The 20,873-nt window shown below is 42.6% G+C and overlaps 1 protein-coding gene across 4 annotated transcripts in view; it reads left to right on the top strand.

Annotated features, from left to right (window-relative positions):
- Nucleotides 1-20,873, top strand: part of srgap2 (SLIT-ROBO Rho GTPase activating protein 2) — a 69,737-nt gene that overhangs the window by 40,792 nt on the left and 8,072 nt on the right. For all 4 annotated transcript variants that reach the window (XM_088085118.1, XM_042500896.2, XM_088085115.1 and 1 more), the window contains 14 exons: nucleotides 5,334-5,496; nucleotides 11,438-11,500; nucleotides 14,101-14,316; nucleotides 14,697-14,825; nucleotides 15,063-15,284; nucleotides 16,055-16,156; nucleotides 16,252-16,449; nucleotides 16,563-16,647; nucleotides 17,315-17,342; nucleotides 17,582-17,612; nucleotides 18,309-18,369; nucleotides 18,620-18,697; nucleotides 18,819-18,953; nucleotides 19,052-19,157. In XM_088085118.1, coding sequence (XP_087941244.1) covers nucleotides 5,334-5,496; nucleotides 11,438-11,500; nucleotides 14,101-14,316; nucleotides 14,697-14,825; nucleotides 15,063-15,284; nucleotides 16,055-16,156; nucleotides 16,252-16,449; nucleotides 16,563-16,647; nucleotides 17,315-17,342; nucleotides 17,582-17,612; nucleotides 18,309-18,369; nucleotides 18,620-18,697; nucleotides 18,819-18,953; nucleotides 19,052-19,157 — 1,617 coding nt within the window. The remainder of the gene's footprint in view (nucleotides 1-5,333; nucleotides 5,497-11,437; nucleotides 11,501-14,100; nucleotides 14,317-14,696; nucleotides 14,826-15,062; nucleotides 15,285-16,054; nucleotides 16,157-16,251; nucleotides 16,450-16,562; nucleotides 16,648-17,314; nucleotides 17,343-17,581; nucleotides 17,613-18,308; nucleotides 18,370-18,619; nucleotides 18,698-18,818; nucleotides 18,954-19,051; nucleotides 19,158-20,873) is intronic.

The following is a 20,873-nucleotide window of genomic DNA, read 5'->3' as shown; positions in this document are numbered from 1 at the left end:
CATATTGATGTGCACCAGTGTGGAAAATACTGACTTGCATCACTTATTGCTCCCCAGTTTGATCAAAGGAAACACCAACTGATTCATACTTTGTACATTTCATTAGGATGCTCCCTTCTGTTATATGCAAGGTCCTGTGAGTGTGTGTGTGTGTGTGTGTGTGTGTGTGTGTGTGTGTGTGTGTGTGTGTGTGTGTGTGTGTGTGTGTCTGCCTGTCTATGTGTATGTGTACATGCATGCATGCGTGTGTATGTGTAACTGCCAGAAATGGCCAGGTGGTGATTTTTTGCTCTGACTATTTTTCAGTGTCTTGCTGTGTGTGTAACCTTGCCCAAACAGGGATTCTCTCCCACCAAAGGTCAATCTCTTTCTCTCTCTCTCTCTCATTTACACTCACTTTCTCATTTTTACATAAGATGCATACAAAAGCAGACTGGAGCTCATCAGCTTTAGCAGCGTGATATGTTCTTTATCTGGTGTTTTTTGCTGGGAGGGGCCGGTCTGTTTCCCAGTGGGGAGGGATTCACTGAACTGCTTGCTAATCATAAACTATACAGAAATTCGGTACCACAGATAAATAGAAGTAGCCAGTAGGCCAGCCATTAGCAATTAAGGACAAATGAGGCTCCTTATCCACACCCATGCCTGCACAAACACCACCTGCTTTAACTCTAATATCAACAAATAGTCCCAGTACCATGGTTTGGCTACTGTCGGCACTTGCGTCATCACAAATGAATACAATTGGCGTCACTGAATCAACAAAAGTCTTAGGGGTTTTTTTCAGTTGTACCAAATTCATGCAATTCCAAGACTGTTTGACCTCTGTTTACAGAAATATTTAAATACACTGTTTTGAACAATGGCAATGCCCTTTTTCCCCTGTTCTCTACAAAAATTGGCCTCACTTTCAAGCATAGTCCCATCCCTAAAAGATATCATGACATGGTTGGTACTGACTGATGCCTTAGGACGTCTAGTTTCATCTGATACCAGTGTTTTTACTCTAGCTTTACATCTGAGCCCACTGCAGCATCTTTAATTTGCCAGCCTGCGTAGCTCCTCACCTTTGCCACATTCAGCTGTGCTTGCCACACCTGCTGCTTCATCACACTTCTCTGCTCACATGCCTTTCTGCTCCTTTCATTTTTTTTGTTCTTCCTGTACCCTGGTTTTCTTTTTCGAGCCACTACTTTTTGTGGGCCTAATCCTTAAACTCATTTTCAGAGATAAGTCAACAGATAAGAAGTTGAAATGTGTTTAAATGATCACAACAAATTCAGTTACTGTGAAAATAAATGGAGCTTGTATTGACAGTGATAAATCAGTAAGTTCCTTTTTTTTCGTATTTTATTAGTCAAAAGCAGAATGTATCACATAAAGTTAGGCTTTTAACTCATATCTAAGTAGCAATAAATAAATGTAATTCAGGCTGTTATTTTTTTGTGTTTGCCACTCAGGTAAATAACAACTACTAAGGACACCAAGGAGACACAATTTTTCTTCCGTTAACGCTTTGATATGTATCATTGGACTTGACTTGAGCAGTATGAGAGGTATTTTTAGAAGCCCTTTGCTGCTTTTTCTGCTTGTCATCCTGTTAACCATGACCTCCTGTGCAGCCACCTTCCTCTTTTTTCCTTGCACTCTTCTTCTTCTCTTTTTTTTGCATCATGCACTTTTCCAGAAACATTTATTTCTCCGCTGGGGGCAAGCCCCTATCCATGCTCTCTCTTACACACACACACACACACACACACACACACACACACACACACACACACACACACACACACACACACACCACACACACACACACACACACACACACACACACACACATACACATACAGGCACAGACTAAAATGGATCGATAGGTCCTCTAAACGAAACCCAATTCCAACCAAGAGGACATACCCCCAACTCACACACACTCATTTACAACACACACACACACACACACACACACACACACACACACACACACACACACACCCTCCAGCTCAGATCAATACTGAGACAGTTGCAGAGTGTGTGTTTCCCTGTGTTGCATGTGGGGGGAGGGAGGAAGAGCAGAGGAGAAGGGAGGGCAAAGGACAGAGAATAAAATATGTAGTTGAGCAGGTCAGCCGCAGCTTCAGCACGCCTGTGCACGTCAGGATCCATCAAGATGTCAAAAGACAATAAAAAAATACAATTCACTGACTGACAAGTGTTAAGTCTTGACTTTTCGTGTGTCTTTCTGCTCCTCTTCCACTCTCTTTTCGCTTTCCACTTCTTCCAACATCTGTGTATTTAACAGTCTCCCTGCATCTGCTGCTGCTCAGTCCGGGTGCCACACTGGAATTTCAGCTATTTTCCGGTTATGCGTGTGTGTATTTTTGTGTGTGTGAATGTAGGTGTGTGTGTGTGTGTGTGTGCGTGTGTGTGCCTGTGGCTGTGGCTGTTACTCCATACAGCCGGGCGTTGATGGTGCTCCAAGCAATGTGGGGTGTGAGGGTTGTGTGTGTGTTGATCCCGTGGAGACCCCTGGTATTCCTGCTATTTGGCAGACTGCATACAGCATTGGTGGGGGGTTACACAGTTTAACCGTATTGTGTGTGTATCTTTGTGTGTGTCTGCGTGTGTGTGTGTGTGTGTGTGTGTGTGTGTGTGTGTGTGTGTGCGCGCCCTGAGGCTGACAGGCTGATTGGTCACATGGAGAAGCCCTCACAAGTTGCACACTGATTCAAAGCCTATCCTTATGCTAAATATTAGGCCAGCTTCACTGTTAATAAGCTGCAGCCACATACACAACCCACGGCTACAGCAACATATTATTTCAATGTGGGTTTCGGGTTCTGACTCTAAAGATCACATGGTCGTATGATCACACGTGAACTGGAAATTGCTGTTGTGCATGTGTTGTGTAAAGAAGTTCAGTGCAAATATAACACAGCATTTCCTTCAGCAGAGTGCAAGAATACAACCTTCTGGATGCCCCCAGTCGTAGTTATAATACCCCAGAATTAAATCATGCTAGGTTTACCAACCACAAACTTTTTTCTCCTTTTACTGAAAAAAGTCTCAGGAAATACCCCATCTTGATCTACAAACCGTCGTTCATGGCACCCTAAACCAAGTGAAAGGTTTCTTCCACATACTCTGGTTTCTTTTGTTATTAAAATACAGTGCCAAGAATTAAGGTTGCACAATGTATAGTTTTTTTTATTGTCATCATGATATCAAAGTATGCTATGAACACATGATATGTGACCGTAAAATGCCAAAAACATACCAAGCAGCGGCAAAGTGCATCTTGGCGCAGCAGTGAAATTTTTCTGTGTCCAGGAGTGTTTATGTGTTTTTAGGAGGGAAGACATTCTTTGTAACATTGTTCAACATGTCACAGACCGTGACAAAAAACAAACATGTATGCACAAAATGGTAGATGTGCGTGTATTTTGTGCAGTCAGACTTGTTCCTTCGTGCATCCTCACGTCAATCAAATTCTAAAAGTCTTGGTCAAACAGCAAGTCTTTCTGCAGCCTGTCGCCTTGCTAGAGCAGTTGGACCTAATCTTTCACTCACTCTGCCCATTTAACTGTTCAATTTGTGTCAGTCGTAAAAAACAACCAGTAGCAACGCCTTGTTTAATGCTCTGCCTTTTGATCCTGAATGTAAATGAACATTTAGCATTTTCCCTCCAACGTGAGTCAGTAGCAGCACCTGACCCGAGGACTGACTCTGTTCCCAGCGTGCACCATGTGACCTTCAGAGGGCCAGTGACATTTCACTGTTTACCCTGTGATAGCTGAGGGTCACAGAGAGGAAGGTGATATTTCACCCAGTGCTGCTGTGCCATTACCATAGCGATCACTGGTGGGCTGAAGCTGACATGTCACATGGAGGCTGAGAGGCCGGGGCGGTTGAGTAAATAGAGGAACTGTGGATCTGTTTTTGGTGGAGAAAAAAAGTTGTGCAACCGGTGAAGACAGACACTCAGGAAAAGACACAGACAGCAGAGAGAAATCGAAGCAGAAGGTGATACAAACTGTATCCACGTGTGTCCACATGACAAGTTTAGCATATGACACATGGAGAGTTTCAGTGTTTGGATTTCCAAATATACGTGTGCGTTGGTGGATTCTCTTTTTTCTCTTTGTCTTGAAATAATTATTGTTATTATTATACTGTTAGTCATCTGAACAGTGACAGCCAGTACCAGCATATCACATCACTGTCTATGACTCATCTCATCAGCCCCTACTTTCCCACACACACACACACACACACACACACACTTCCCCACGGACACCAGCCCCCCCCTACTCTGTACCCCTCGGTCAAAGACTTTCTCTGTCTGTCTGACCTTGTGGATGCTTGGGTCACTGCTCTACTTTTCCTGACCCCATCTGTGTGTGTGTGTGTCTGCGAGTGTGTGTGTGTGTGATGTAAATGCCTTGCAGCTCTTTGCTGTCTCTATCCAGTTAAAGCTGTTCTTAACGACACAAAGACCTTCTTTCATCCACTTACACTCACTCATAATCCATTTTACCCACAAGATCATCCATGGATCATCCATAACACATGCTGTACACGCACACACACACACACACATACACACACACACACACACACACAAACACACATATTGTGTGCAGACACTCTGAAAAGGGTTGTGTTGTGGTGTAAGCAGGGCATTGACAGTATTGCATTTGTGTAATGGCTTTATGGGCACTTGAAGCAAAGACAATGAAACAGTATTGAGCCGTTAACTGCTCATGAAACCATTACAGTCCTTAAATCTGTCTTTCTCTGTCTTTTTCGTGCCGCTCTCTTCTTCTCTCTTTCTGCGACAGCTGTGCTTGTGGGGGAGTCTTACCTCTCCCTGCTGGGTTTTGTACCCTGGCTGAATCCCCTGTTTGGGCTGGCTCATCATCCCTGTGTGTGTGTGTGTGTGTGTGTGTGTGTGTGTGTGTGTGTGTGTGTGTGTGTGTGTGTGTGTGTGTGTGTGTGTGTGTGTGTGTGTGTGTGTGTGTGCGTGTGCGTGCGTGCATAAATCTGTCTGCGCTTTCTCTCCCACCCTTATTTTTTATTCCAGTGCCTGGTCTCATCTTGGTGAAAACTGTGTGTTTTTTTACAGTATGCTTGTCTCTACATTTCATATGAGATAGGCCTGTGTGTGTATATATATGTGTGTGTGTGTGTGTATGAGTGTGTGTGTGTGTGCATCTATCAGCAGGATGAAAGGGGAAATTAAAAGATGAAAGAGACTTAATGCTCGTCATTTATCTAAAAAGATGCTTGGAGGTCCTTGAATATATTTTAAAACCGTCTGTTTCTTTATGCAGGAAGGAGCACAGCATTTTATCCCCGGTGAACTGCTGGAACCTGCTGCTGCTTCAGGTGAAGAGGGAGAGCCGTGACCACGCCACACTGTCCGACCTCTACCTCAACAATATCATCCCCCGCTTCGCGCAGATCAGCGAGGACTCAGGACGCCTCTTCAAGAAGGTAACGCAGTGGCTGCGCTTGCTATGGGTGATATAGGTGCGGCTTAGAGCGGCGCCATTATGAAGGGGGTGCACAGAGTCGGCGGGAAAGGAGGAGATTGCATTGAGTTACACTCTAATGCATTCAAGCTGTAATCAGTAAAAATGAGCTTTAGGTGAAGGTAAATAACAACATTTTCATGATGTGTTCAATGTGATCTTGTTAAATGTAGCTTTTGGTGAAAAAATTAAACTGAAGGAAACATTTTTTGATGTTTTCAGAGCAATGTATAAAAGATAATAGAGTGACATTTGTAATATGTTATTTATAGTAAAAATGCTTTTGCCCATTTTGGAAAAAAAAATCCAAGTGAAAGAATGAATTTTAAATGTTATTTCATAAATGTGTATCATCTAATTTGTGCTCATTCAGTTGTAATGATGTGTAATGGAGGGTATAATCACTTTAAAATAGTTGTTATTTTTCATAGTGTAGATTTCTTTATTTCAGTGGCAGAATAAAGAAGAAGAAGAAGAAATAAAAAAAAACAAAATAACATAAACAACAATGTAGAAATTTCGGCTATTGGCCAAATTGTTATTTTAAACACTGGTATCCGTATCAGCTCAGAATTTCAGAATCAGCTAATCAGCACATAGCTAGTTCAATTAGAAAGTGAATTTGCCATTTTACAGTCTTCTTCAATTCTGTAATTTTACAGCGTAAACCATTTTTCCATTTTTAAAAACTTTTAAAGCAACATAATAACAAACTAAGAAAGAAAAAAGTAGAACATGGGGTGTTAAGAATTTGAGATAAATGAATAGAAATAATAATAGAGGGTTAAATAATATTCAAACAAAAGAAGGGTGTTACGGGAAAATATACATTTTCCACTTCTTCCAAATGTATTCATATTGAAAAAGTAATTCTTTCCATTACAAAAACTTCATAAATTATAGCAGACCAGTTCTCAACTGATGGGGCATCTGGCTGGAGCCACTTCCTCATAATTGCATCAAGGTAGCTTGTAATTCTTCTTTTTTAAGATGATTTATTAAGTATTTATTGATTGATTATAACACGTGCACAACATGTTACTACTGCTCAAAGCAAATTAGCACATATTCTTATCTTGTTTTTTGTTGTTAGCTAGGTTTTTTTATTTGCATTTTCTTTGGGGTGGGGGGAGGGGCTTGCCTAGGGCACCAGATGTGCTAGAGCCATCACTGAGGTAAAAGATGCAGACACAGACACAGCAGGAGTCAAGTCTGATATGCTGAATCCGTGTCATGTTTTTGCCCCGTCCGTCCGTCTCTCCAGCATCTGTCTCATGTCTTGTCTGATTTATTGACTGACGGCAAGTCAGCTGAACATCAGGCAGGAGAGTTTATGTTGTCTGTGTTTCGTACAGTAGCCTCTTTCTTGTCTCCTCTGATGTCTGCCTTGCTGTGTCAGAGAGAGAACAGAGACGAGGAAGAGTGACGGTGAGAAAGAGGAGAGATATGAAGGAAGAACAGAAAAAAAGGGAGGACTGGGGGAATTGAAATATATTTATAGAGAGGGGGCAACATGAGGACAAGAGAGAGAAAAGAGAGAGTGGATGAAGAGATTTCTCTGGAGATCAGAGCTTACTGTGACCTTGCAGAGAAAATACTGAGGCTCGTTCATCTTCAGGCTGGACAAATACACAAGAGGGATGCAGGCAGGAATTCAATGTTTGTGTGTTTGTTCTTTTCATCTCTAAACTACTGTCGTTCTAACGGCGGGGTTTCCTTAATATGTAAAGATATCTTTTTTGGTGCAACCCTTTATTTTCCGTGTTTTGATTTACATGGATCTAGGGATGTTTTTGATAACGCAACACCCTTTAACTGGTAGCTACTGGGTAATTTTAAAACAAAAAATTGCAAAATTACATGAAATACCAGAAGCCTATCATTTTTCACCACTGCTTTGTTGATTCAGTGAGCTTTAGCATTGCATTTCAAAGCACTATCCATTTAAAGGTGGTGATGTTTTAATCAGGGTTCCCACACATTTTCATGGACACAATTTCAAAACTTTTCCATGACTTTTCAAGGACCCACAATCTGTTTTGTTCTTTCAAGCTGGAAAATGAATAAACGTGTGCGATGGTGTCAGACGCAGCAACATGACATCAACAGCTACTGAAATCAAATATGCCATTATGTTGAGTTATGTGTGCAATATTGACGGAAAATTACTGTAACAATGCCATTACACTCAGCAAAATTCCATGACTTTTCCAAAGCTTACAGGGTTCTTACTCATTCCATGACTTTTCCAGGTCTGGAAAATTGTGTTTCTGAAATTCCATGACTTTTCTGGAATCCTGTTTTAAATGTCTTGCCTTTTATTTTATTTTCTATCGGCTCAGCTGACAGACAGCCAGCTAACTTAAACCATGTTAGCACCATTAGCTGGGCTGACACTGCTAACAGAGCTAACAGTGTTAACAATATGAATAATGCTAAAGGGGCTCAAAATTGAGCATCTTACTCACGAGGGAGATCAGGCCCCTGGAAATGTAGCTCTGCCTTACTTCCAATTTTTCCCGGTGGTCACTTGCAGTATTGCAGGGAAGAAGTTCCCAAAAAACATCTGTAAAACTGTTGACAGGTCAAAAGGCCAATTATGACTCCTTCTGTTTTAAATATTTGATTCCTAGAGGTTATTTGATATTTGTGAAACTTTCCTCTAGCAGAGAAAAGTGATTTAATAATTTGCGGCGTCATCATAATATAAAGTCCGTGAGTTGAGTGGGAGCTTCCGCATACTGCAAAAGTAAATCCAGAAACCAGAAACTTTTTTTTTGGCATATGCACTAGGTAAGCAGTTCCATTGGACTGAATAGGTGCCATCTTTAGGGTCCAGTATCAAGTTATTATACATCTTAGGGGGAGACTGGAGGGTGGGAGCAATGTTTCTGTTGGGACGGGATGGCGTAACAAATGGTAGTCGCTGAGTGAGTGGTGCTGCTAGCTAGCTCCCACTTGATCCAGGTGGTTAACCGTGCTGTCAGCTGAAGAGTAGGCCGACTCATGTAAATGGTCAAGAATATTCTCAGTGGTTAACTATTGACATCCCTACATTACTTTCAGAGCGATGAAAGGATGAGTGCATATTGCGTCAAATATGCAACCTAAACTGGGTTTAGGTTAAAATATGAAGTATTAAGTTTAAGGCATGGGTCAAAGCGAGCTGGGCTAAGGATAGGTTGTGAGGAATGTAATCAGTGGAAAGCACCTCACAAGTACAGAGAGATAAGTTGTGTGTGTGTGGAAGGCAAAGTGAAACAGTCTGTGCCTGGAATGTCATGGCAGAGGCTGCTGATTTCCAACCCGATAGGTTGTCTTTGAACTATTTTACAATTACATTTACAGTCTGATCGCAGGCGATGAGAACACACACACACAGACCTCCACCCTCCTCTGATACACCAGTACAAAAAAAAAAAAACACACTTCCTCTCCTTTTTCCTCACTCTGTGTTGAGTCATGGACGCTGATTTATATTTTTATAGCACTGCTTGTTCTTTGGCACGAGAGTTTCTTCCATCATGTCGGGGTCACAAACAGGCTGCGCAGATACACACAGAGAAAGCTCCCAAGGCTAATTACGATGATAATTAGTTCATTTATAACATTTCCAGTCAGTGGCATGAATACCAGCATTGCCCGGGGCCATGACACACACAGCACACACACACACACACACACATACACAAGTCAAAGAGACGAACATTCACGACCCGTATTATAGAAGTCGTCACGTTTTAAACAGTGCAGAGTGACACTGTCAAGCGCAGCGAGAGTGTTTGTGAGATCTTGTCACTGAAAGAGAGCGAGCACTAATGAGTCTAACTATATTAATGAGTACACAGTCTCAACCTGGACCGCGGACATCGGGGGCTAATGACGCGTGCTAGGAAGTAGTTTCTGTTGTGGTTCTTGCCGAGCCAGACAGACGACCAAGGGCAAGACGAGGAGCCCAGAGGTCAAGATCCACTGATGATAAATAGGAGGGTTCAGCCAGGGATGAGTGCTTTTTGATTGGCTGTAGTTTATCTGGTTGTCACATAACACGAGCTTCCTGCATCTCATTAAAGGGACAGTTCACCCCAAAATAAAAAAATATATATATTTCCCTTGTACTTTGTAAACTTTTTTGGTGTGAGTGTTAGAGATGTTAGCCCTAGAGATGTTTACGCTCTCTAGATGGCACTGGGCTTGTGGTGCTTAAAGCTATAAAAAAAAAAAAATAGATTTAAAAAAACTCAACAGTATTGTCTTTTCCCATAAATCATGGTCTGACTACTCGAGATAATCCACAGACCTTGTTGTGAGCAGTTTCATATAGGAACTATTGTCTTTCTACCAAACCCGCAGGAGGAAGTGTGATCTACTGCTAGCTCTCGTAGCACCACTGAGCTAGCTAATGTTAGAGCACAGCTAAGGAGGACGCCGTTTATGTTTACATCTCACACTGTCACGAGCACGAGCCTCTCGTCTGTGAGTAGAAATAAAGTAGTTCCTACATGAAACTGCTCATAATAAGGTCTGTGAATTATCTTGAGTTAACAGGTCTTGATTTTAGAAAAGAGACATTGCTGTTGAGTTTCTCTAATGTTTTTTTCATGCCAAAACAATTTCTAATGATAAATAGCACTACACATAAGAGGAAAAATATATATTTTTGATTTAGGGGGGGAAACTGTCCCTTTTAAAGAGCGAGGGCAGGACAACCTCAGTTAACCAGTTACCTCTTTCATCTGCTGTGCTACCTTAAGTTTCTTCCCTTTCTCACTTCCTGCTCTCTGTAACTCTCCAAAATAGAATAATGATTATGATTTCTGCTTCCTTTTTTTCCCCAAACCCACCCTCTTCTCTCGTCAGTTCACATACATCTTCTTTTTCCTCCCATTTCTCCACCTTTTTTTTCACAAGACAACTTCCACCTCACCACCTTTCACTTTTTCCCCCCAGTTCACCTCTGAACTCCCACTGCGGCCCATCCCCCATCTGTGCCCTCTCCCAGGAGAAGACAGATGCTCAACATGCTCTGGAGAAATCTGTTCTTACTTTCACTCTGCATTCCTAAGCCATTTTTTTTGGATTGTCTTTGTTGTTTTCTCTATCTTTTCCTTTATTTTGCCCCACGCTTTTCCCCTGCTTTCTCATACCTGTCTGCTTTCAAGTCAACTCTGTTTGTGTGAATCTGTGTGCGCACATGTGGTTTCCTTGTAGCTAGTTCATGTGTCCCCTTGCGTCATTAGTAAAACCCAGTCTGAATGGCATCCTTTTTAATGTATAAGAGAAGCTGTGAATGCTGTCACGTGTTTGTGTATATACACTGTGTGTGTGTGTGTGTGTGTGTGTGTGCGTGCGTGCGTGTGTGTGTGTGTGTGTGTGTGTGTGTGTGTGTGTGTGCGTGCGTGCGTGTGTGTGTGTTGCGTCTTCTGATCTGTGGGTTGCTGTGAAGTCATCAGTCACTGGTGGCTCCCGGGCAGTTACGTCTGGAGAATGGTAGTGCCTGTTTTACTCCCTGTCCTCCCTCTTTTGTCTCGTTTTTATCTTTTTCAACTTCGTCATCTCGCCCTCAGTCTCTGGCTCTGTTGTCCTCTCGCTCTTTCTGTCTTGCTCTTTTTTCCTCTCAGTCAACACATTAAGATCAGTATCTGTGATTCCCCCTTAAAGTGAACAATCCATCAAGTCCATTACCACCTTGCTCATTTATCTGGACCAGCAACTCCTCCACTTCCATTTAGCCAGATAATCTAGTCCTGACTGATGAGGGGGCAGATGGTTGACCACATGACTGAGGGTGTGTGGGTGTCATTAGATGGCAGAGCTGTGAGCAGGTAGATGGACAGTCAGTAGAAGCTGCTAGTAATGATGCTGACTTGCATTAATCTGTCTGTTTCTCTCTGTCTCCTCAGAGCAAAGAGATCGGCATACAGCTGCAAGAGGACCTGATGAAAGTTCTTAATGAGCTGTACACGGTAAGAGAACCCACTCACATTGCAATCGCAATATGTGGATCTGTAATTATGTGCTGTGAGCTCTTGCATCTCAATGCGCCAAAGGTAAGTGGGGATAGCGGTCTTTTCCTCACAGTTGCTATTGGATGCTAAAATGTCTTTTAAAAAGTGCTTTTTAACGCTCTTTAACAGCACATTTCTAAATCAGATGTACAAAGTATATTACTTAAAGGAGTGCCTGCAAATTAACATTCTTATACAAATTATGGCTGCAACTAATAACTGTTTTCATTGTCAATTTATCGCTTATTTTCTTAATTAATCTATTAGTTGTTTGGTCTAAAAAATTTCAGAAAAATGTAAAAAAGAAAAAAAAAAAAAAAAAGTGGATTAGTTTTTCCCAAAGTCCAAGATCACATCCTTAAATGTTTTGTTTTGTCCACAGTCCAAAGATATTCAGTTTACTGCCAAAGAGGAACAAAGAAACCAGAAAAAAATTATCAGTAAAATAAAGAAAATATTCACATTTAGGAACTTGAATCAGAGAACTTTGACCTTTTCTCTAACAAAAATACTCAATTGGGAATTGGATCATTAAATTAGTTGATTTATTTAACAGTTGACAAGTTAACGATTAATCTATTGCAGCCCAAATACAATTATATAGCTGTAACATAAGCACATAAACACAAAGCTTATGGACAACACAAAAACATGACTTGAAGATTAATCAGGCAGTTTGGCTACAATCAGCTAAAGATTAAGGATTTCTAGCCACACCAGCAGCTTTGCTCCAGGAAAAGCTGCTGTTCAGTCTGTCCACGTCTTTGGTCCAAACTGAAATATCTCAAAAAATCATTCTTGGAAAGATCAACATGGGATTCTACACATTGATGCATTTGTTGTTTCCAGAGGATGAAGCTTTGACTTTGGTGATTAGCCCACCCAGCAGTTTGACATTTATAGTTTTAGTAAAATTCCTCACAACGTTTGGATGAATTGACATTTAATTTAGTGAACATATTCAAGGTCCCCTTGAAATTAACTGTAACACTCTGGTGATCCCTTATGCTGTGTTACCATCACTGGTGACAAAGCAACAATATTGCCATCTATATTGTCGCTGAGTCGCCGTTGACATGTTGCTCAAGCACTTGTTGACATAGTTATGTCGTCCTGGGCTTGTGTGTCTGCCACTTGCAACAAAGCACCTCACTTGAACATCACCTAATTTTGTGTTCGGCCAAAAAAATATATATCTATGCTTTTGATGAACGTATGAGCCCGATTTCAACTTCAAATTTTGCTGCCCCAGTCCATCCCAGCAATCCACAGAAAGCTAGCATAGCATCAGCTAACATAGCTAAATAAACCAGCACCACAACCAAAAAACCAAAACGTATGATTGATGCTTCACTGCATCACTGGAGTGCTGAATAAAGTTTCTCAACATACATTTTTTAGGGCATCACACCCATCATGTAGCAATAAAGTGTCACCTGTCTTCATTGGAAATGACTTGTCACCTGTTGCTTTGTTGCTCGTAGTACGAACACAGCATTAGTGCCATCATCAGATCAGTAATTCATTTGTCCAACACTTTAAAAACCTGTAAAGCTAGTGGCAGTCCCATCAGCCTCCGCTGTGCTATTTGTTTAGGGCTTACCAGCAAACGTTAGCATGCCAAGACACAAACGTTAATTATAGTAAACATTATGCCTGGTAAACCACAGCATGTTAGCATTGTCATTGTGAGACTGTCCGCGTGCAGGCTGACGTTAGCGTTTAGCTCAAAGCTCCACTTTGCCTGAGTACGGCCTGACGGAGCCGTCTATCACGGCTGTATACTGTTCTTGCTATTAGTTTTAGAAAGACACAAAATATTCTGTAAACTGTACACTCGTGCTTCAGTATGGCACTGTTGTAAGTAACTGGAGAGTCAAAATTGATTGTTGATACTTTGAGATCATCATCACTGTCTGTTTTTTTGGTCTTCTCACGCTGTCAGGGGCTTCATAGCGTCTGGTTACACATGTCCACGGTACTGCCAAAAGGACTGAGGCAATCAGCGTGTTTCACTGTCTGAGTGTGTGGGCAAAATTTCCTCCCACAGCACGGCTCTGAGAGGCAAGCGACTGTATCGCTGCAGCACAGCTAGGCTCATAAAAGCAGGTCTTATGCTGTAATTATAGTATATAGTAAGAGATAGAAATAGATCTGGTTTGAGTGACGCGCACATGCTCACATGCATACTCATAGATGGAGCGGTGCTTCTGTCTGCAGTGTTGTAGAAAGGGTTGAGCAGTTTAATGATTGCTGTGGTGGTGGTCACTGGAATAAGGCTGACACTGCACACACGCACTCGTTTCATGTGTTTAAGTCTTAATGTCAAGCCCATACCACCATGTCGCAACGCTGTAATGTTGTACAGTAAAGGAGGCTGGTTGTGGGACTTAGTCTCTGCAAAAGTTCGTAATGCCAGCGCCAAAAAATCTCCCTGTGTATGTTGGTGCTGTTTGTTAAGCTGAAATCCCACTTTTGATCCAGAGCCAAAAACTGAAGTAAGAGACACACTGGGGAAAAGCGCACACTTATGTTTACCTGCAACCCTTTGTTCCCAGGTGATGAAGACGTACCACATGTACAACACCGACAGCATCAATGCCGAGTCCAAGCTGAAGGAGGCGGAGAAGCAGGAGGAGAAGCAGATGGGACGCTCCGGTCGACAAGACGACCGGCAGACGCCACGCTCCCCCGACACCTTGGCCAGCATCAAGACTGATGAGAAGCCTGTCCGACGCTCCAGTGTCAAGAAAATTGAGAAGATGAAGGAGAAGGTGAGCGGGGCTGGACCTGCGGCGGGGGGAGGGTGAAGTGAAGGGCAATGGGGAGAGCGAGGAAAGCTGTTTCAGAGTGCTTCCACCTGTTGTCACACTGACTTACGATGTGCGGCCCATGAATGATTTATGAGTGCAAGACTGGCTTATTGCTAACCTTGTCCGCCACAGCTGGGGCCTGTCACAGCGACATGGTTCTCCACTTTTTATTATCCATAATCAATACCGAGGCGTTTCACTCTAACGCCTATTATCCCTCTCCCTTCCTTCCCTCTCTCTACCTGTCATTACCTTTCTTCTCATTTCTTTTCTCCTCTCCTTTCATCTGATTTCTTTTCTTCTGTCCTTTACAATGTATCTCTCTGTCTCTCTTTTATCAGAGACAAGCCAAGTACACAGAGAACAAGCTGAAGGCCATCAAGGCCAGGAATGAGTACCTGCTAGCTCTCGAGGCTACCAACAGCTGTGTCTTCAAATATTACATCCACGACCTCTCCGACATCATTGACGTGAGTATAAACACACCATGTTACTGTGTGTGTGTGTGTGTGTCCCTGTGCTGTAGCCAGTAGTGGCCTCTCTGTCAGTCTATTCACATTAGCTTCAGGGCTCCTAATGAAGGCAGCAAACCGGTCACCTCTCTCTGCATGTTTTCTCTTCTTTGTCCACTGACATGATTTCTCTTTTAGCAGTGTTTGCGTGCCACGCCATATGTGTTAATGTATTTTTTTGTGTGCATGTGACAGTGCTGTGATCTTGGCTACCACGCTAGCCTGCACCGTGCCCTGAGGACCTACCTATCTGCAGAACAGAACGTAGAGACGTCCAAACACTCCGGCCTGGAGACACTGGAGGGAGCTGCAGAGAGCCTGGAGGCCAACGGGGACAAACAAAAACTGATGGAGACCTACAACAACGTCTTCTGTCCCCCAGCTCGCTTTGACTTCCAGTCCCACATGGGAGACACGGTACAGTTGTAGAGCTCAAGTCATTCTTTACAGGCGTGTCTTTTCTTCGGTGATAATATCTTTTATTGCAGTTTAAAGGGGTAGTTCGGATCTTTTGAAGAAGGGCTGTAAGAGGTGCTGATCCACAATCAGTGTATTATATACAGTAGATGGTGGTTAGCATGCCTTTGTTTGGAGAAGCAGGCAGGAGTACCAACATGGAAGCTAAGCAATGTACTGCTGTGAAATGGCGCAGCAGCAAACATGTTTTTGCCACCTTAAAAAAAGCCTCACCTAAAAAAATCAATATCAGTTTAAGAGTACGCTATATAGAGAGTTTTTTTCACTGCTGTACCTTGCCAGAAACCTAGACAATGATTTCTGACGGAGACCTGAAGCCATTACATTGCTTTTTCCAAGCCAGGCTCCATTGACAAAAATAGTAAATGTAGCTTTCTGAACAGGAGAGTTGCTGGTCAACCGCTGCCTCCATCAGTTAGTTTATTTGAGTTATCGACTTTGATGTTTTAAAGGCTTAATTTAGATTTACAACAAACACACAATAACACAACAAAGTAACTGATTGAGGCAGCTGTGGACCAGCAACTCTCCTGTTCAGAAAATTAAAATGAGTCTGGAAGTTATGGCGAGCGCGTTGAAGGAGAACTGAAGCCGAAGCAGAAGATCCGAACTATCACTTTGAGTCTGCACACTGGGAAGGTTGTTTTTGTGATGCTGTTGTCTCAAATTGTGAACTCTCACTTTCCTCTGTTCGGTGTGTGTGGGTGAAGATGGGAGTGGTGTGCGCACAGCAGCCGCTGGAAGGCGACCTGCTCCAGAGGTGTCAGCAGCTGCAATCCCGCCTCTCCACACTCAAGATCGAGAATGAAGAGGTCAGACATGTCTCTGCTTCCTCTTATGTCATTAACCCATCTATTAACCTCTCGCAGCTGTCTTGATTATATCATATCTCGTCTGTCTTACTCAGGTGAAGAAAACCATGGAGGCCACCCTATCCACCATCCAAGACATGGTGACAGTGGAGGACTACGACGTGTCTGAGTGCTTCCACCACAGCAACAGCATGGAGTCGGTCAAGTCCACTTTCAGCGAGTCCTATCTCAGCAAGCCCAGCCTCGCCAAACGACGGGCCAATCAGCAGGAGACGGAGCAGTTTTACTTCACGGTCGGTGCTAGTTACTGTCATCAGTGATTTGTTAGGAGCATTAGTGTAGTTATGTATGAGAATGATCTGCACACATTGTGTGACCCCAGTATGTGTGTGTGTGTGTGTTGTAGAAGCTGAAGGAGTTCCTGGAAGGCAGGAACCTGATCACCAAGCTGGAGGCCAAGCATGACCTCATCGACAAGACCCTGGGAGAGAGTGAGTGGGCCGTCAGAGTGTCCTTCATACCTTTCAGACATCATCCCTGTGTCCTGTGCGTGCGCATTTGTGTGTGTGTGTGTGTGTGTGTGTGTGTGTGTGTGTGTGTGTGTGTGTGTGTGTGTGTGTGTGTGTGTGTGTGTGTGTGTGTGTGTGTGTGTGTGTGTGTAGTGGAAGCCTCCCCAGTAGGAGGGAGATGGATTCAGGAAAATGCCAGAGGTGGAACAAGCAGCAGATCAGAGGGATGAGTGGTTTAGTGGGACACATCAGGACACATGCAGGGAAGCAGAGTGGCTTTAATATATCTTATAATCACAAGCAGTGTGTGAGTGAGTGGAGGTCTAGGTCACAGTGACAGTGACCATATGTGGATGCAGCTGTGAGTTTAAGTGTGAGAGGGGGGTGTTCCTCAGGGCCAAATATGTGTCTTCCACAACTTTACAGGAACACCTGTGTGTGTATGTGTGTGTGTGTGTGTGTGTGTGTGTGTGTGTGTGTGTGTGTGTGTGTTGTGTGTGTATGTGTGTGTGTGTGTACAGCTTCAGCGGGAAGTTTGTTTCCCTGTTTCTGTCCAGCTCAAGCTGTTTCCTCATGTGTCCTGCTTTTACTATAACTGTCTGTCTCTCTCTCTGTCCCCGCCCCTTTTTCCTGTTTCTCTCCCCTTTAGGTCAGAAGACTGACTGTTGCCTTGCCAGGTAGGTGTGGTGAAGTGAGGAAATATCCTCACACACATATTCACATATACCCCAGCAGCTTGATTTCTTGGCAGCTGGGGGTATTATTTTCACCCCGTCACTGTTTATAGATATTTTCAACACATGTACATGTGTGTCTGTGTGTACAAATAGAGCGTTACCAGAGTTGTGTGAGTATAAATAGACTTTCTCCGGAGACATAATGACAGAGCGCTGTTTCTCTCTCTCCCTCTGTGTAGTGGACGGAGAAACTCGGCGGTACGGAAGCAGGTAATTATCTGTCATAAGTGTGTGTGTCTTTGTTTTCAGACTGGCTGTCAGCTTCTCACTTTGAGCCACTGCAGCTGTATTTTTAACTCGAGCCGCATGTTTTCTCATGGTGTTCCCCGCCTACAGGGTGTACGGGCATCTAGAGGTTGACAGCACTTTGGTTATTCTCACATAAGACAAACATTTGCATTTATATCTACAGCTGAATCTGTACTGAGATGCAATTTGAAACAACACTTTCATGATCAAAAGCAACTGCTTCATCAGGGAATCTCATGTTTGTGGCTCCCCCTTGTGGGAAGCTTGTATTTTGGCCACCAGCTCTCACTTAACAGAGGAATCAATTTATTGTTGATTTCAAATGAGTCAGATTTTAAACACATTAAAACCACAGTGGGATTCACAAAACAATGGGCACATATATCAGCCAAAATACCTTCCACAACAGTACCTCCCAGAGGTTTCTGGAAACCCCAAACTAACAAAGGAAAAGGGAAAAAGCGCCGTCTCCTAGCAACAGCTGGGTACTGCGCCCTCCCTCTTCCCCCCAAACACACACATAAACGTGTGCACCGATGCATGTGCGTGTGCAGACTTGTGTACGGAAATCCTCCTGACAAGAAGTGTTTGATTTCCTCACCGGCCTCCTGTCTTGTGTTCCTCTGTCAGGAGTTAATTCCTCTCCCCTTATTTTAGGAGTCTGGTGAGGCCATTCCTCTGATGGTCGAGAGCTGCATCCGCTTCATCAGTCGCCATGGTGAGTGAAATCCGCCAGTGAAGTGATAGGTTTAGCATCAGCTTTTCCGGTGCGCTGATTGGTCGCATTGTTGAGTCAAAGTGCGATTGGTTCTGGATAAACTTAAACTGGGAATGATACCAGAACTGCATAGTGTGAAACAGCAAAACACGCAAAATCCCCAGAATGGTTTTCATTTTAACACCTGTGTGTGTGTGTGTGTGTGTGTGTGTGTGTGTGTGTGTGTGTGTGTGTGTGTGTGTGTGTGTAGGTCTGCAGCATGAGGGCATCTTCAGAGTGTCAGGCTCTCAGGTGGAGGTCAATGACATCAAGAATGCTTTTGAGAGAGGTGAGACTATCATTCAGCAGGAAACCTGAGCATTTTAAACAAACTGAGTCTGTCCACTGCTTTATTATCTCTCTCTCTGTCTCTCTCTCCCTCTTCTCTCTGTCTCGTTGTCCTGGTATAGGTGAGGACCCGCTGGCAGGGGACGAGAATGACCACGACATGGATTCCATCGCTGGCGTCCTAAAGCTCTATTTTAGAGGACTGGACCACGCCCTCTTCCCGAAGGAAGTCTTCCATGACCTCATATCCTGCGTCTGTGAGTCTCTCATCCGTTTTTCTGTTTTTGTAAGTGTTTATTTATGTGCTCGATTGTGTGAGTAATCTCCTGGGTGTCGTGGTGGTGTTATTTTCCAGCGATGGAGAGCCTTCAAGAGCGGGCAGTCCACATTAAAAAAGTTCTGCAGTCTCTGCCGAACAAAACCCTCATCATTATGAGATATCTGTTCGCCTTCCTCAACCAGTGAGTAGCAGGGCAGACACACACACACACACACAAGCACACGCACGCACACACACACACACACACACACACACACACACACCAAGAAACTAAAGTAAACAATGGGAGAAGTAAACAAATTGTATAAAATGGTTAAAGATAGTTAGTGGAATAAGACAGTTTTTTTTCTTGGTTAGTTGCTATGACTGCATTGTAAGTTATGTGTTGTTTTTTAAAAAGCAGAGAAGTAATTCACATTTATGAAAGCAACTACACACCGTGCAGAGTAAAACAGGAGTGACAATCACCACATCATGTTTTTGAGTTTCAGTATATCCTCAGCCCTGAGGCGTAATGTTCAAAGGAGGCCAGATGTTTTGTTGCTGTTGTAGTTTCCGAGTTAACAGATGAAGCTCACAGACGAGGCACGTGGAAGTAACATGATAGCAGCTAAACATCAAAAGCTGTGGTCTCAAGAACAATCACTGAAATAAGTCAACATGAGGAAACAAGCCATGAAATTAACTTTAACAAAAGTCATTTTTCGCACGATGAGAGGCTTCTTCAAAAGGTCATGTTGATAAAATCACATGCAGTTGTATGAGCAACGCATTTTGCCTCAATCTTCATCAGGTTTGCTTTCCAGTGTTGTAACAAGATAAATACAAACAGCTGAGCATACATCAACATCTGTTACCGCTTTATATTGCAGGGCTTCACAACATATTGTTTTTCTTTTTTTTAAAAAAAATCATCGCGATATCAACTTTTGCTATAAACTGGCCACAAATGACTTCAATATCACACTGATTTAGATTTTTAGATAATTGAAGAAAACTTCACTTTAAAATGTACCTATAATTATTTTTTTATTGGTGCCTTTTGTGTTCAGTTCAATGGACAAAATGTTCAATAAAATGTTGGAAATGATCTTTTTTTTTCATTCAACAAGCAATGTGTTGTATTTTAGAAGTATACTGAAATTAGCAGAAAGGTTTGTTTCTTTATTGCAATTAATATCCTTATCATGATACTGAACATTATCCTATGTTTTCCTAATAAGATGCAACCCTAGTATACTATAAACATGTCATAGGCTGAAAAAGAATGTAGGCAGTACTTTACAGCCATACTTCTAAGCCTTTCAAATAAATACTAATATGTGTCATAAGATACCAACCTTTAAAGTCAGTCACTTTCAAATATCCATAAAAGGAAGAAAAAGATCTTTCAGTTTTCAATCACCATGAACTTTGAATAAAAACAATGATCACTTGTGTCGCTCTTATAAAAGAGCCTTTCAAACAGTTTAAGGAGCATCCGTATGCTTTCGCAATCCACTAACATTTTCTAGTGCACACTTGATAGTTTCATAAACCACAATGTGGTTAAAAGGCCTTGATTTGGCCTTCTCTCACACCAAATCTAAACATCCTTTAACCTTCTGTGGGAAGTCAAGTACAGATCCTAATTAAAAGTCAAAGTGCAAAGAATATTTCCGCATCATTACTCCAAGAACTTCCCTCCTTGAGGAATGAGGCAGTTTTTCGACTTTAGGTCAAGTTTATTTGTATGGATATCACATGCAGATTCTGAATGGGATTAGAACAGCCACAAACCTGAGCTCTGTGAAAAGATGAGGACAGCCTTGACCAAAAAGCACAGCTCAATACAAGAGAATCTGAAGAAGCTTTAGTAAAGATGACTTAAAAAAGTGAGTTGTGGGTTCCAATAGCT

The sequence above is a fragment of the Plectropomus leopardus genome, chromosome 2, assembly GCF_026936395.1.
Source record: "Plectropomus leopardus strain MGB_pleo_1.0 chromosome 2, ASM2693639v1, whole genome shotgun sequence".
Taxonomy (NCBI): domain Eukaryota; kingdom Metazoa; phylum Chordata; class Actinopteri; order Perciformes; family Serranidae; genus Plectropomus; species Plectropomus leopardus.
The sequence above is the reverse complement of the archived record's forward strand: the minus strand, read 5'-3'. Positions and strand labels throughout refer to the sequence as shown.